Below are 16868 nucleotides of genomic sequence, written 5' to 3'. Positions count from 1 at the left end.
AGGGGCGTGGCCGGGTGCCTAGAATGGCTAAGGCGGAGTTGCGTTTTACTCTCCTCCGGAGATTTGAAGCCAAATCCGCCGTTTCCGAAATCTCGAAGGGGAACGGGCTGCAAAGGGAATCAAGCGTCTATACTTTCAATTGCTGGGTGGAGAAAAGGATTTTGGCGCTGACGAAGTTGATGCCGCACGGTTCCTTTGTCCATCGGATGCCGTTTCCATACTGCTCAATGGACCGTCACGTCCCGCTAAAACAAAGACGTGCTCTCCTCCCCCCTCCCCTTAAGCGAATAGGAGTGCTTCAACTTTAAGATTGTCTTGTAAGAACAATTCTCTTTCCTCTAAAGAATATGCAGTGGCATATTCAAATCTATAATTAATTTTTTTTATATAATTCAACTCCCTCTATTATAATTGACGTCTTTTTTATTCTAATTTAAATTAAAAAAACACGCTAATTCGGTTTTCAGGTTGAGTAGCGTATGGAAAGAGAGCCCAATATTCTGGTATTCATTTATACAATTTATTTTGTTTGTATTTGCACAAACTAGTGTTATGATAGACTACAGATGGTTTCTTTAAAATTTGAACCATAAAACTCAAGTGAATGATTTTAAATGAAATACTACCTCTAATTTTGCAGAATTTTTGAAAAATAAAATATAGCTTTAATATATTCTGTCTTTATGAAAGAGGAACAGAATACAAATTGAGTGTTAGAATAATAGTGAAGTGTTAATGAAATCTTACATACTTCAGCAGAAATTATATGCAAATGTTTTGAAGGTTTTCATCTTTACAAATTGTTAAAGCATTTATTTGGTTATATTAATATCAACTTTTTTAAAATACCATGTACACTTATTTTTATCGGACATTTGTTGAATATTTTTTTTAGTGAACCATAACCATGTATTGCAACATATCAGAATGTTCAATGACTGTTTCTCATGTTCTTTTTCAGGTAATAGTATATATCTTCCAATAAGCTTAGTAGATTTGGCTGGCAATTTCCTTTTTATGGCCAAATAAGTATTTATGGGCTGCATTGGGATAGTGTCAGAATATATGTCAACAATTGTTCAGGCAACTCTTTCCTACAGGTTTTTTTTTGAATAAGATTACAAAAAATGTTTTAAATGTTAAATTTTGCCCATCTCTCTGTATTTAGAAGTCATTATGCTCAATAATAAAAGCATTTTAAACATTAGTGCCCATGTCTAATGTAAAACACAGTGCAATTGAACCTTCCCCATTTGGGGTTTTCCAGATGTGGCTTAGAATTTCCTCAGTAAAATTTCACACAAATCATTTTCTGGCCAACAATTTATGGATTCTTTTGGGGGGGGGGGGAAAATGCTTTAGTGTAGGTTGGGGTTGAGATTTCTGAAATGGTTTTAATTTTCTCATGTTCTGCCTCCCACGGCAGTTTTATAGGGATCCAAAGTAAGGCCATTTCCATTAGGAAGTCTCCCTTTCATTAGAAACCCAAAGCATTCTGTTTAGGAAAAAAAATACAAATTATGGAATGTGTTGGGGTAGGTAATGCTAGGAGCTATCTACCCCAAAATATTCCCTAGAAATGAACTTAAGGAATAGAAGACTCTACTTCTATAAAATTAAAAGGAGCTTTGAGCTTTTAAAAGTAGATTCTACATGGACCACTGGACAATTTACCATCACCTCCATATCCATGAAGTCCTTGTGACCGTACAGTTTGTTTAAATTTTTGAAGAGGAGGAGATGCTTCTCTATGCCTAAATGTGTTAGTCGTCAGGAGACATTGTGTTGGAATTGGGGGAAGGGAATGGAGACACTGGGGAGCATTGGAACCACAATATTAGTCAGCAAGTTTTTGAATTTTGAGCCACAATAGAAAAGATAGCATGAGACATGGGAAATAGATGGAGGCAATTACAAATAAGTCTGTGATGGATGGTTGACATTGTTAGGGCCTCAAGTGTATGTCAGTTGCAATGGTTCTGCATTCCCTTCACTGCCACTGCTGTTGCCATGGGCAACGATGTGTTGAAGCCAATAAAAAGCGGAGGAAACAAGGGAACACTCAACCTTGGAGGAAGCTGGAGGTTACATGCTATAAATTATGTCACACTTCGCAGTGCATCGTATCAAAATTCAGGAAAGCTTTATGGAGCTGCCAGCAACCCCCAGTCAATCATGGTATCTGTCTTTTGCCATAAAGCACATATTACATAAATAAGCCTCAGACAAATTCCAAGTATGCCATCCCACCTTTTTATTTATTACTGAGGAGGAAAAAGAGGGAAATGGTGGAGGAATAACAGAAACAAGTTAAAAGACTACAAGTATTTATTTTAGACAATAACATAGATCTTTCCTTTCCCTTACATGTCCTGTTCCCTCTGGAAAAATAATTAAGTTCCATTATCTTGTATTTTGTTCAAGTAACATGTTCCTCTAAAATATTGAGAGTGGGGTTACATTTGCATTATAATTGACTGAAAATGTCACAGAAGGGAGCAGCTTTCAATTTCTCCAGAAGACTTCATCAAAAGTGAATAGTACTAAAACCAGTGTTGGGAGAAAGCTTTTAAAAATGGATCGAGTCTAGTTATGGGATCCACGTATCTCATTAATATGATAAAGTGTTGTAGAGATCAGATTAGATTACACTTAGGATTCAGATGGTTTGTCATGTGTTCCTAGAAATACAAAATGCTACTATTTGAAAATGGGTGATACAATAGATAATCTGATTTCTGAATCTTGTGCTTAGATGTTTATGTGGAAGATGGCAGATATCTAGAGTACCTGCCAGAGAATCAGAATTAATTCCCTATAAAAGGAAAAACTATAATGTTTCAATTACAATTATATTCTATTTGAAGTGTTTTTCAAGACGATCTTGCATTTATTTGAGTCAGGTAGTTCTGTGACTCAAAAATTCTATATGTAATAAATATGTATAATACAGGTCAGCATGCATTTGTGCTGTTCAAAGTGCCAAGGTTACTAACATTCCTAGTCAGAGAAAAGCTACTCTTTTATGATTATACCAGCTTTGCTTAACTGAAAAGTAGCAAATTTATATTAGGTGTATAACATTTTAGAGGCAAATGATTCCATCTGCTCTGTTTATGCCAAAGGAAATTCTCTCCATTGTATATATAGTTCAGTTGTATATATAGTTCACACCTGGGCTAGGCTGGTATCACAAACATGTCTTAGTATGCTCCTTTAATTTCATGTGTTTTAGTTTTTTTTAAAAAAATGAGAATCCCTATTTTTTATGCAGTTTCATATATATGTACATGTTTATACGTGTGTATAGTTTCCTGATAGTGTTCGGGAAAGGCATATTTCCCAAATATTTTTATATGCATGTTTGGAACCAAGAAATATTTGAAATAATTTTACATAGGAAGTCCTTTTGCAGTGTGACAGATTCTATTTTGGTGAATGCTTTCATTTTACTTAAAAAAGTAAACAGTGACAGGCTTCACCTACTAAGATCTATCAGTGTTTTACCTATACATTATCATTCAATAGATCTGCACTGTAATTTATATGAGGTGATGGAAAATACTTTCCTTAGTCATTGTTTTGAAATACAACTCCTGAAAAGCAGCCATCCTATCTATTGCTTGTACTTTTCTTTAGCAAATTCGTGATGGATTCACAGCATTTAAATGGTTTCTTGCCTAAATCTTGATAGGTGTAATTGCAAAAATTCCATTACAACAATATAGTTAACTTTAGGCTAAAAGATTCTATTCACTTCGAGAGTCTCAATAAAGTTTGCCAGTACTAAGAAAAAACAATGTTTTAAAATTCCCTCAGAAGCTTGACAAGCATTTAATAAACTTCCAGGAACTATGAAATGTGATATGGATGGAGAGGAGAAGAGAACACTATTGTAATTAAGATGTTAGCAGTGTGATTTGAATTAAATTTTGAATTAAAACAAAAGGTATAGATAGGTAGAGATTACCCTTCCCTAACTATACTATAGGTTTCCTGAGTGAGGAAATGAAAAAGAACCTTTGCAGAACCATGTCCTTCCTGTCTATCTGTGAAATGTTCAAGGTTGGAAGTCCTAAACCATAGTGAGAGAGAATATCAAGTCAAATGTTTTTCCATCCAGCTCTCGGGGACATCAGCTTCTTTTTTCTACCCTTGAAAAATGTTGGGAGAGCCTTGTCACATTTAACATGCTAAGCATTTTGGTGTCCTTTAGTTGTTTGGACCACAGCTCAATCACCAAGACCATGGTGGTTGTAACTTATAATTTATGGAAGGTGTTGGGTTCCCTATCCTGTAGCAGGGCTTGGCAGAGCCAGAGGTTTGGCTACACTAACAGAAGTAGTTCATTTCCACATGATCACATTTAGCGCCCTTGAACATGCCCCCTAAAATAATTATGTTGGGCCGCTCATTTCTGTTAAATAATAAAATGCCACTGTTGCAGTTGACATAAATCCTCTCCTCCCTTTCACACTCCATGCAGAACCTTTCAGTTACAAGAAAATGATAAAGGGATCCCTCAGAGCACCCCAGCTTTCACTATCAAGTTCCTACCAACCTCAAACCAAGTGATTCAGTTGCAGAGATTCAAATGCAGAGATGGGAGTTGTGAGTCTTCTGTCCTTAAAATTATTCCTGTAAATTCAGGAGAGTGCTTTTTAGTTCCAACCATGATTCTTTGCTGTGAAAGAACTATATAAAATTCTGATTCTCTATTATGCTTTTATTCATTATTGTTTCAACTGCTCTCATAAATTGACTTAACCCAGGCACTTTCTGATAGCATTATATCATTTTCACTTTTTTTTCCCTTCAGAAGTCCAGTCTTTTGTGCGATCTAAATTCTTTTAAGTTCTGAAAGGGAAGGGGTGCAATAATATTGCTCTTACAAACATCTTCTTCTGTAAGGATTCTTCTGAGTATCTACAGAACTTTTACTTCCAAATGATCTTTGGCAGGGATTTATTAGGGTAGCAGAAATTATAGCCAGCCATCTTCGTCAGACCCTTTGTTCTTGCACTTTGGGAAGTGCCAGTAACCTAGAGTAATCCCAACCACATGTCAATTCATATGACAAAGACTGTCATGTTAGGCATGCAAATTGTTTGGACTCAGGTGTTCTTAGCTCACAAACCTTTTCAGTAAGTGTTGACTGGGTTGTGGTTAGACATGTGTACAACATCCTTCCTGGGGCAAGCACAATTTATCTATAGACCACACTGGCAATGAGAATGGAATATAGATGTAATTCCACACCTCATTAGGGAATAGAAATCCAGTAACTTGCCATGCCGGTGCTGAAATAAATTTGACGTTTCATTAACAGAAGTGAGTTCATTTCAACTGCAGACATCTCTATGGATATTTTATAAGTCAAGGATTGCCAACATGCAAAAAATAATAATTGGAGCACATGCAATGGTGACTTAATTTCTGTTAGCTAAAATAAATTATTAACATGTATAAGAAAATAGCTAGAAAAAGCAGAGGTAGTCATTGCTCTTTTCATATCATCTTGTGTCATATCAGACTTAAAAATAATTTTCTGAAAATGTACTAGAAAGCTACGTTCATATCCTATAGTGCAAGTTCTCTATCCAAGGCAAGGTTTTGTTTTTGTTACACAGTTTTCTTGATATACCACTGGTTCTCTTCTTAGATGTGCAAAGCAGCTGTACAAATGAAATTATTACAGAATTCTAAAAGAATCATGCAGAAATTTACCTTTATATAAGCTTCTGCCTGCAGAGCAATTCAAATTTGGTTGCTAATATGAAATCAAGGAAGCAGAGCAGGTTTGTCTTTTTAAATGTAATAAAGTTCATTTTCCCTTCCTTAAATACAGCGAAGAGAGACAATTCTAAAAGCCCTGTTGAATCCTATGAGGCTTGTGTAAAAAACGTATTTCTTCAGAATATAAAGCAGGCTTCTCTGAACAAACCAAATAGAACATAAAAGGGGTAAAAAGACAAATTTCACAAGCGCAGGAATAACCATTCATACTAATAAAAGCTGGAAAGGTGCAATCTCAAAATATTTTTACAAAAATTCTCCCTTTTTTCAATGTCTCTTGAAGATGCTTCGGTATTTTTTAAATCAGCCACAGCTCACTTTTATTAATTTTACTGAACCATGAGTTCCACTTATATGAATCCTTTAGGACCATATTTGCCCATTTTCTTGTTGCTGAAAGAAGCTACAGGATCCAGACTCAGCCAAGCTTTCCAGATTACTGCAGGAATCCAACTGTTTCCCTGTAGATTCTCCCTTCAGACCAAATGTTGGCCTGTAGAAAAAGCTAAGGCTTGGCCAGCTGGTGTATATTTTCACTGACATTACATATGTTCTTGCCTGTCTTATATTATTAATTAAATACTATGAGACAAAACGTTAAGCATTTTTTTTGACTCTCTTATCCTAGGAACAGGAAACAGATGTAGACTTATTTTATGCTCTCCAGAGACATAGCTAAGTTGGATGTTGTCTGGGAAAGCAATCTTTTCTGGTGCAATTCCTCCCATTTTTTTCTGTTGGCCACCACAGAATCCAGCATAGGCTTCAATTTTCCATTCACTTTCACTAAGGCCTGAAGAGAAAGCACAAAAGAAGCAATTGTGAATTATTAGTTAAGATGTTGGTTCCAGTTCAGATAAAATGGAATATTTGCTTGGTTTGGTTTGCTCACAAGACTCCATGGGAGAGACTCTCTTCTAGAGCATTTAATAGAGAGTATTGTTGCACAACATATTTTAAAACATTAAAAGAAATCCTGAAGGAGACAGGGAGATAGCTAACATGTCCTGGTGAAAAATGAGATAAAGCAACCATTAAAAATGTTTTATCTAAACAAGCAGTTAGTCTCTTGTCACATCTTGAGATTGAGGCTGTCATTTTTTTTTACTTTATTCTAGTTTTTCCACTCTATTCTAACAAAAATGTCAAGATAAATTATGTGAGAGCATTTGGCCAAAGATGGTCCAACCCTGAAGCCAATTAGATATTTGTCCAAGGACTCCCCAGCCTTAGTTTTATTCTAATCGTTGTAATAAATAAAGATGGGCAACATGTTCTGTATTTGGCCATGGAGTAACTCTCTAGCTGGCTGGTAGGCTATATAGAAGCCTAGCAACAAAATGTTACTTCAAGAGTCAAGGAAGTTTAGCAACTTGGGTGTTTTGCAAGGATGAGTTTGGGAGTGTGTAAGCACATGGCCTATATTCTCATGCCCATTTATTACATGATGTGACACAAGTAGGTCTAATGCCTCAGTATGTTTTTTTTCAAAGACTTTCCCCACGTCTCCGGTTATGTGTAAATATGCAAAGTAATCAGTGTGTGAATACACATGCAGAGATTAAGAACAGAAATTTTGTGAAGTAGGTATGCCAAGTCTTCTGGACACCTTTGAGGCTTCAGGGACATTGGAAACTGCCTCTTTGAAATATTTTGCATAGCCCTAGGAAATTAAGAGGCACTGGTAGGTTTTGTTTCCTCTGAAAAATTTCCCAAGTGCAGTTACTTTTACTTTTACATTCAAAATGGCCTAGCTGTATTTACAATGCTGGAAGGCTTGTATTAGCAGTTAAGCACGTGACTCCTATCAAGTAAATGAGGAATAGGAAACAGTTTAAGAAGTTAGAAAGGATAGCCTTCTTAGTCTAAATCAGTGTTTCTCAACTTTATCAAGCATGTTAGCTGGGAAATTCTGGGAGTTGAAGCCCAATAATCTTAAAGTTCCTGAGGTTGAGAAACACTGGATGATATCCTACTAATGAAATGGCTTTCAGCACACCAACAAAACCTGCTACTATGGGATGCCGAAATATTCTGCAACAAATTGAGAGAGAGATCACAATGGGAAATCCATATTGTTTATGAAAAAATATAGTTGGACTACATGAACTTGGCTTTTATTTAGTTTGATATTCTTTCTAAATATAACTTAATATAGTACTAAAGTAGCTACTTTAGTTACCTTAGTATAACTTACCTTCATATAAATGATGATTCAATGTACTTTATATGTTTTTTATATGATTGATTAATTAGCATATTCGCCTGTTTCTAGTGAAGTGTATTTGTAAGACACAATGGTTAGTTAACCCAACATCATTATTCCTCTTGGCTATTAAAAGTGAATTTTAAAAAAATGAAGGAGATAGTTGATTTTCAGTTATAAGTATACTACAAGAAATTAATTGTATAGAACAGTGGTAAGATAATGATGTAACATTATTAAAATACTGCCATTTGATATATACTTGAATCAGATGGCATTTGGGTTAGAAATACCTCAAAAGGGTAGATTTTATGTGCAAGGCATAAAATGTCCTTATTCGGAGGCTCTTTTGATATTTAAACTCTATTTGTGTGTTTTAATTAAGCATTCTACAATACATCTTGTAGAAATTAGCCTTTAAAAATAATTTGACTACTAAAGCATTGATCTCCGGTTTTCTAGATACAAAATACACAGCCTGAGATATAACTTTTAAAATCTTTTGATTACTATATTTTGGGGGGGTTGTTTACTAAATCACTGCAATCAACTCTCTTTTATGAAGCTTCTGGGAAATTATTTCAAAAGCACCACATTTCCTTCCTCCCTGCAGATTCCTTTGACATTTACTAAATTACTTCTTTAGCACCTTTTCACATTTAAATCAATTTACCAATTCATTTACTGGGTCACTTAAATCTTTTGATTTTGGTACAGCTGTGACCCTCTGCCCTTTAGCACTTCATTCCACACATATCATGCCCTCTTCTGCCAGTTGCAGAGAAGTCCTTTGGAGGGACTTTTTCTATCCTATTTATTTCCTTTAAACAGTTATTTAAATAAAAACTCAAAACGTTTTGGTCTGGCTTAGTCTCCAAAATCTAATATGTAATGGATGTTACTGAAAATGTCACCCCATCAGTTTTTTAAGAATACAATACACCATTGCAATTTTTCAAATTTATTCCTGCTGACCATCATTTGGAAAGCATAAGGGAAATTATTATTAACAAGGTATCTGTGATGACCCAGGGTGGGATACAAAATAAACACAGTCACAAAAACAGGTAAAGCCCCTTTTATTCCTTCAATTTGCTTCCAAACTACAAATATCCTTGACTGGGGACAAAAAACTACACAAGCAGTTACAAGAAGGAGGGAATGGTGTTTAAATTATAAAGAGTAAAAAAAACAAACACCACAAGCCAGGCAACAGCTGCCCAGCTGCCCTCTGCCCTTCCCCAGCCTCCTCCACAACCTCCGGAGCCACACTTCCACTCCCTGTCGGCTGTTCCTCCTCTCCCTCAGAGTCAGTCTCCACTAGGGCCATGACAGTATTATTTCTAGCATGCATACAAAAATTAAGTGCTGCTTTGATTCTTGGACTTTCTCTGCAATAGCCCATAGCTATGATCTTCAGATTAGTTGGATTTTGAAAGCCTCCTCAAATCTTCTCAACTGTGCAGTCATATTCAATAGATCTGCCCATATCATAGCCATCTTCTGGAAGATGTTGAAGACTGAGCTCTTGCCAAAAACATTTGATTGTGGCACTTAACATAATTTAACAGAATAAAAGAGTTTGAAGGGACTTTAGAGGTTTTCTAGCACAATCCCCTCCTCAAGCAGGAGACCTTATTACATTTTAGGCAAATGACTATCCAATCTCTTCTTAAAAGCCCTCAGTGATGGAATATCCACAACTTCTGAAAGCAAGCCTTTCCACTGGGTAACCATTTCTTGGTTTTGTTATTCTAAGTTTTATTCTATGTTTTATACAGAAATATATTGCTTCTGTATATTAAATGACTATACTATTATAATGGTAACAGATGTACTCTATGAATTTTGCTTAATTTTCCTCAAAACTATTTAATTTACTGCTGTTCAACAATCTCATGAAGAAGGAACTTGGTGACAAGAAAAATGTTAAAGGGGTAACAGGTATTAGCATGTGAAAGTTCCACAGAAACCAAAAGAGTAATAATAGTATTGTGGTTGGTTGATTAAACTATTTCTTTGAAAATAAATAGAATAAAGAAGCTGAACTTTTCAGGATCACACATAGATGATACTGCTCACATCTAAGTGCTACATTGAATTTTGTTCTTTAACTCCCCTTGTCCTGGTAACAACTGATATTCTCAGTTTGTTCTTCACATCATTGGATCTACTTCATTAGGCTTTCAAATTGGAGAGAGCTGGCTATATGTTTGTAAATCTCCTTAAGATTAGCACTTGGAAAATGGAGAGGGTAGAGGATGGGGCTGAGGCTATGATCCCTATGTTCAATTAATATTCACAATTTCTCATATTCAAATTGCTTAGGAAGTATAAGAGAAGGAGTGGCAGAACCTGGGCGTGAAGTCAAAAGAGGAATCAGCCTAGAATCTCTATATAGCCACAAACAGACTAAGTCCAACCCCTCTTGAATCCCATTGACCCTTAAACTAGCACCAAGATAGTGGCTACTGTTAGTTGAGTAGATTCCTGTGCATAAGCAGTTTAACTGGAACTTCATGTGTGGTCTTCATCTTTCACACATGACAGGAGGGCTTTAACTGAAGTATTTCCAAAGCGTTTTTTGAAGGTCACTAAAGAATGGAATATGCAAATTATTTATTTACTCATTAAATATACATCTTGCTTTTCCACTATAAACCATGCTTGAGGAAACTAACAAGCACAACATGATTATTTAAAAGCAGACGTTGAAAGATGCATAATTAAAATTTAAAAAAACAGCCCTTATTTCTTGAAACCTATTTCAATAAACTGATTAAAACTCAAGTTAACAAAAGCCTATTTAAATAGCACGCTTTTGAAATGTGGCAGAAAGAGATCAAAGACAGATGGAGCATGACCTATTCTAGCAAGGAGTTCTGTGTCATTAAATGGTTTTTACTGATGGTGGGCAGGAAAGAACTCTCAATGCCTTTGAAATCTAGGCAAGCTAACAGAAGAGAATGTGCTCTTGACTGATTCCCAAATCATGTAGTACTTTGCAAATCACAGCTAGCATTTTGTATGGTGCCCAGAAATATATATGTTTTCCAAAAAAGCTGTTATAATGGGGAATTTACATTCTCTAATAATAATTTCAGTCAGTAATGTGCTGCAGCATTCTGGATATATTTACATTTAAACTTTTAAATGTATGTAAGTGTACATCAAAAGAACCTAACATTTCTTGAATGTGTATTTACATAAATTTAAACCTTTTCCCAATAACATAGTTAGGCAGCTGCATTCCTGGCCATGGTACCTTTTTCTAATGATTTTTGTGAGTCACTCTTATTTAAAAAAGTAGGGCAAAATGATTTAAATATAATTCATAAATAATCTTATATTTTGAAATCTGTAATTATTTTAACAACATGGTTTGCAATTTTTTTGTGTTTACCTCATAATAATATACTTCAGAAATAGTTTAAGCAATCACAGCTGCAGAATTTCAATTTTCATCTCTGCAAATTTCCCTGATTATCATAAAGTTGAACAGCCTCTGACAAGACTCCACCCATTTACTTATGGTATTTGTTCCACACAGCAATCAATACTTGCTGCCTGGCTCTTAAATAGATCTTTAGAAATCTCTTCAGTCCATATCAGTCTCTTCTCCTGAGTTCTTTAGATTTATCCTCAGCTGGGAATTTGCCAGCCAGGCGCAAGGTGATTCTGGCTTGCTCAACACTTACAGGGAGCATGCCATCCATCATCATTTCTAGCCCTTTTCTGATGCAATGCTCTTTGCTCTTTGTCTTTCTTGAAATCCAAGTGGCTGTTAAATTATCCATTAATCTTCTCTTTCAGATTTGCAGTGAATTTTTCCCTTCTTTGTTTTACCTACGGGTTTTGTGGCCAACTTTTCTGAACACGTTTTTCAGATTTTCAGATTGTTTCCTTAAATTCTGCTTTGACTCCCTCTTTACATTTCAGTCTCTCTGAGATTGCACTATATAAGACAATAAGAAAGTGTTCCTAGATCCATCCATGGTTTGAAAGCACACTACTGATCCAGGAACTTCCAGTTCTTCCTTTAAATCTGTGAAAAACTGCCTCTTTTTCACCCCATTCATTTCTTTTCTGAAATGTTATACACGCTCTCAAGTCATGCCATTTTAACTCCTGTGTGATAATTTCTTCATCATTTATCAATTTGAAGGCTGAGTCAAATTTTATCAGGAAAGAAATCTGTGATGAGATAGAAGGGTTTGGGAATAGGAGTTGTTTTTCGCTTCCTTCTCCCCATTTCTTAAATACATATTTAATTCACTGCAGGCAAAGGGGAAAAATTCTGCTGCTAACTTTTTTTCTGTGCTGTACGCAGTGCCATTTAACACAGCAGCAGAAAATGGGGCGTCCATTTTAGAATATTTCCCTGTCTTGTAGCACTGAATTCTAGCTTGGGTTGTCTTAAAGGAATTTTCCCTATCTTCAGCACTGGGACAATAAGAAAGTGTTCCTAGATCCATCCATGGTCAGGTCTCTGTTTTTACCTTGCTATGCTTTACTGCCTGAAGAGGAACCCTATAAGATAAAGAAGTATTCCCAAAATATTTCAGCCATCATCATAGATACCTTCTGAAGAATAATAGAAAGAAGGAAGGGACATGACTTTACACCTGGTAGGCCTAACTAGTGTGCTTCATTATACCTAGTAAGACAGTAAAGGGAACTTGGCGTAGTATAATAGTTCAAATGTTGGAGTAGGAACAGAGGGACTACCCTCAACTATGGAAGCTCACTGGGGGACTTTGGGCCAGTTGCTCTCTTTCAGGCCAACCTATGTTACAGAGTTGCTGTGTTGTGGGGTCAAACAGGAACTGTAACCTAAGCAAAAGGGGTTGAAACATTTTTAAAGTCCAGAACAAAATGATATTAGATATCTCCCTGATTCACTAGAGCATGAGGAGGAGAAAGAGATACAGCACAATTAGACTTGCAAGATTCTGTTATTATAGCTAATCTCAGTAAAATGTAGTTTCAGGCTTCCTGCGATTTGTAGTATTTAGTATTTATTTGATTTGTCAATTGCTTACAAGATACAGGTATAAGAATAAATATAGTTTTGAATACATGAGATAGATACTTATAAGAAAAATAAAAAACAATAGGACAGGGATGGTAAGCACGATTGGTGTGCTTATGCACGCCCCCTACAGGCCTCTTAGGAAAGGGGTGAGGTCAATAGTAGACAGTCTAAGGTTAAAGTTTTTGGGGTTTGGGGAAGAAACCACAGTCAGGTAGAGTATTCCAAACATTGACCACTCTGTTGCTGAAGTCGTTTTTTAAATTTAAATTTAATTTAATTTAATTAAGAGTAAATTAAATTTGATTTGATTTGCTAGTCTGGTTTACCTAGTAGAACTGATACTGGATTAAAACTACCATCTGAATCAGATTCATTTTATAAGTGAACTCTCTCCATTTGATGTCTAAAAGTCCCTTCTTTCTCCAAAGGGCTATCATATAACGGATACCATTTCAAGTTTCTTTGCCTTGAGACTGAGTTTTTTCAATCCCTTCCCTTCCTACTGGAATGTAAGAGACAAGCAAAGCTTGTCTACATAGAGAACACCTCAATGAATCTGGAATGTAAATAATAGAATAGAATAGAAATCCTTCTCTTTGCATAGAACAATAGAATTGTTGAAAGAATCTACAAAAATAATCCCAGATATTAAAAATATGGCTGCATCCCTTTCTTTAGAAAATACTAATATTTCTAGAATAAATATTTCTCCGGTTGCCACTGGTAATGATATAACTTTTATTGTGTACGTATACTCTGCAAAAGAACAGGTGTGTGATCATCATATCTATTTGCATGTTTAAAATGTCTGGTGAATGAGCAAAGGCACTCCCCCTTTGTAGAGCAGATAGACTGTTTAAACAAGCTACTCTTCCTAAGCTAATTTTCTCTGTAGTGCAGTGCTTCTCTAAAAATTGCAAACCATAAATTACAAACTCAGATCCAGGACCTTAATTAGTTGATCAGAATCCTCCAGTCCCCTGGCACTGCTGCTTGACACTGACAAGACCCTAAACAGTTTCACACCAAAGTCCTTTCTTTGCCTCCTTGTGCAGCTTGTGGCTTGCAGCCATCAGTTTCTAAGGAGACATGTCCTTTCCATGTGTATTCCCCATTATGTGCTTGTTTACTCTCTTATAGTTCTTTTCTTTCAAATGAATGTAAATATGAACATTTCTTGCTTGCTTGCTAATAATCCCAGCACCAGGGTGAACCTTCCAAAGGACAGGAGAGCGGATAAAAAGGTTTATAAGATCTGCCCTTTTACCTTGCTTGTGAGCAAAGTTTCAGAAACCTTTCCTGCCTTTTGGATTCACCAGGCTGTTTCGGATTGTATATCCTTCGGACACTGTAAAGCAAAGGAAAGCTGAAGCTAATGACCAAGTTCTTAGAGCCAATTAAATGAGAACTGCCTATACATCTATATATTCATGCAGGTCTCAGGTTCCAGTCTGTGATGAGCAAAACAGAACACATTTTTGGAATAGCAGTATTTTTTCCCCTAAAGAGCACAGCCGGCACGCAAAAGTAAGAGAAAACGTGCATATTTTTGCACATTCTTTTGCTTATCTAATTGAGTGAGAACATTTCATCTCTGCAATTTTGTAATTTGCATGATAAGAAAATCAGCATCATCATGACACCCTGTTGTTTGATCATCCTCATTCATCTAGGATCCAGATAGAAATACTTTACTTTTCATTTCTATTTTGTTTCTGTTATTTGAGGGCAGTTAGCCTATTTCTTTCTTGCCTACTAATTATGGTTTGAATATTTTTTTAAAAAAAATCCTTTAGAAATAGTTTCACGTGTTAAGTCCTATAGTACCTTTCAGTGGGAGAAAATGGAGTGTTTTCTATGCTCTTTTGGTATTCTTAATGGGATAATAGAAAGCATTTTTCATGTTGTGCCTATGGTGACCTTTGTCGATCCACCCATGGTGATCCCGTGACTCCTTCTATTGTGACATTCCCTGTTTCCCACCAGCAGGAGACACCACTGATATCACCATTTCCTGCAGGACATCTGTTTAAAATCTTCAAAAGGCAGCTGATATATTACAACTTAGGATCTGGCAACACAGAGCCCATAGCTATTAATTTTATATTAAAAAATTGTTATACGAAAACTTGTGATCTCACATGTCACATATTCCTTTTAAAAAAAAGATGTTCTTGCAACATCACTCAAAATTGCATTAATGGAATAACTGCTTCTCCCTCCCATCTTACTTTCCAACACTTCTTGGCCCCGTAACAGTACATCTCTCTTCTCAAACCTTTGCTTTTCACTAAGAATAGACAGAGCAAGTTAGAAAACTTATGTAACCATGAGGTCATACATTATCTTTTCTTTAATGAAGTCAAATGACATCGAAAAGATGCTATTTAGTGGCCAAGAAAATGAATTATTGTGATCAATACTATTGGATGAAGTCAATTACTGGGGACCTTTATTTAAGAGCTGCATGATCCAATGTAAAATGAGTAAGACATCCAGTTTCTGAGTGATTAGGAAGAAAGTGAGCCAGTTTATTTAACCTTTGTAATCAGCATTCACAGACGTTTCAAAATATTCTTTGAGGCGTTTGTGAAAGGAGCATTCCATCTGGGATTCCAAAAAGGGTGCACCACTTTCAGGATCAAACTGCTGGAGACTTGTCTACCAAGGCCAAACAATTCCTTAAATTTCAAGCTACTGCTGTCAGCTGTCACTGGCAAACTGCTTATCTTCTCACCCAGACAGAAGCACAATGCTTGGCCTCTGACCTGGGTATTCTTCCATGTCAGAAGATGGCTACCAGCACGTAACAATGCAGTGGGGAAAAGATGGGATTTCTCATACCTTTTCTTTAAATGGAATCCTTTAGTTCCTATCTCAGTGTTTCAATTCTTACCTTCAATTCTGTTGTGGACTTAGATGAAAGAGAGAGAGAGAGAGAGAGAAAAGCTACAAAGGGGTCCTGGATTAGACAACTTGCAAATCAACTCAAACACATTGGCTTGTGTTCTTTCAGATGAACTGGCAGAAACTGGTGGCAGTGACTGGCAGGTTTTATTTAACTTCCTTTCTCAATCCCATACTCATTAGTTTCCCCCCGCTTTGCAAAGCCCTCCCCAGTTTGTACTGTATACTGGTCTTTTACACGTTTACCTAACCTGTGGGGTTATGTGATTCTCAAATTTGGATTTGTATACATTAAAAGATGCATAACTTCAAATGTGTGCGTGTGCAAAGTTGAGGGCTTGGCAATTACAATTCATCTTTCTAAAATCCAGAAAACAGCAATAATTTAATGACACAAGGCTGGACATTTTTTATAACTTTCTCCCCAGCTTCTATTACTTTTCTTCTTCTGTAAAATATAAAAAATGAAACAAAACAGCACTGGCTATTTGGCTATTTCTCCCTTTGGTGGTAATGATAATTTACTGCAGTGATCTTGGGATGCTTGGGATATTTCTGCAGGTGGGCTGCTACCTCATAATCTAAAATATAACTTTTCTAATTTAAACTGATAATAAGTATAAAAATATTATCTGTCCCATCTATACTGGCGTTATAGGATCAAGTGCCCCTGGCTACTAGAAGAGAGGTATAACCAAAGCTGCTGGTTTTGCTGCCAGCCTGTATCAGTATCTTACAAGGTGGCCCAGTCTAACAGTGTAGGCGACTTCTAACAGATAAACATTCTAGCCCATAAAAAAGAAAAAAAAAGTGGTAGGAAGTAGAGCCTCACAGGGAAGGGCAATGTGTCTGAGTTAAATGATCTCTAATAGTCATGTCTGTTTTATGCAGTCCCTTCTTTGCATTTGCAAGAAAAAAGCTGAA

The 16868-nt window shown here is 36.1% G+C and overlaps 1 protein-coding gene across 3 annotated transcripts in view; it reads right to left on the bottom strand.

The window, feature by feature from the left end:
• Positions 1 to 2237: 2237 nt before the first annotated feature.
• Positions 2238 to 16868, bottom strand: part of PDE11A (phosphodiesterase 11A) — a 169275-nt gene continuing 154644 nt past the window's right edge. For 2 of the 3 annotated variants that reach the window (XM_087949667.1, XM_087949669.1), the window contains exon 20: positions 2238 to 6589. In XM_087949667.1, coding sequence (XP_087805793.1) covers positions 6446 to 6589 — 144 coding nt within the window. In that variant the 3' untranslated portion in view covers positions 2238 to 6445. Of the gene's footprint in view, positions 6590 to 14304; positions 14386 to 16868 lie in introns of all 3 variants that reach the window. The other variant, XM_087949668.1, reaches the window with a different exon arrangement.

This window comes from Notechis scutatus, chromosome 1 (assembly GCF_049901735.1).
Source record: "Notechis scutatus isolate UNSWTSFEM ecotype Mainland chromosome 1, rNotScu1.2, whole genome shotgun sequence".
In the NCBI taxonomy this organism is placed as follows: Eukaryota; Metazoa; Chordata; class Lepidosauria; order Squamata; family Elapidae; genus Notechis; species Notechis scutatus.
The sequence above is the reverse complement of the archived record's forward strand: the minus strand, read 5'-3'. Positions and strand labels throughout refer to the sequence as shown.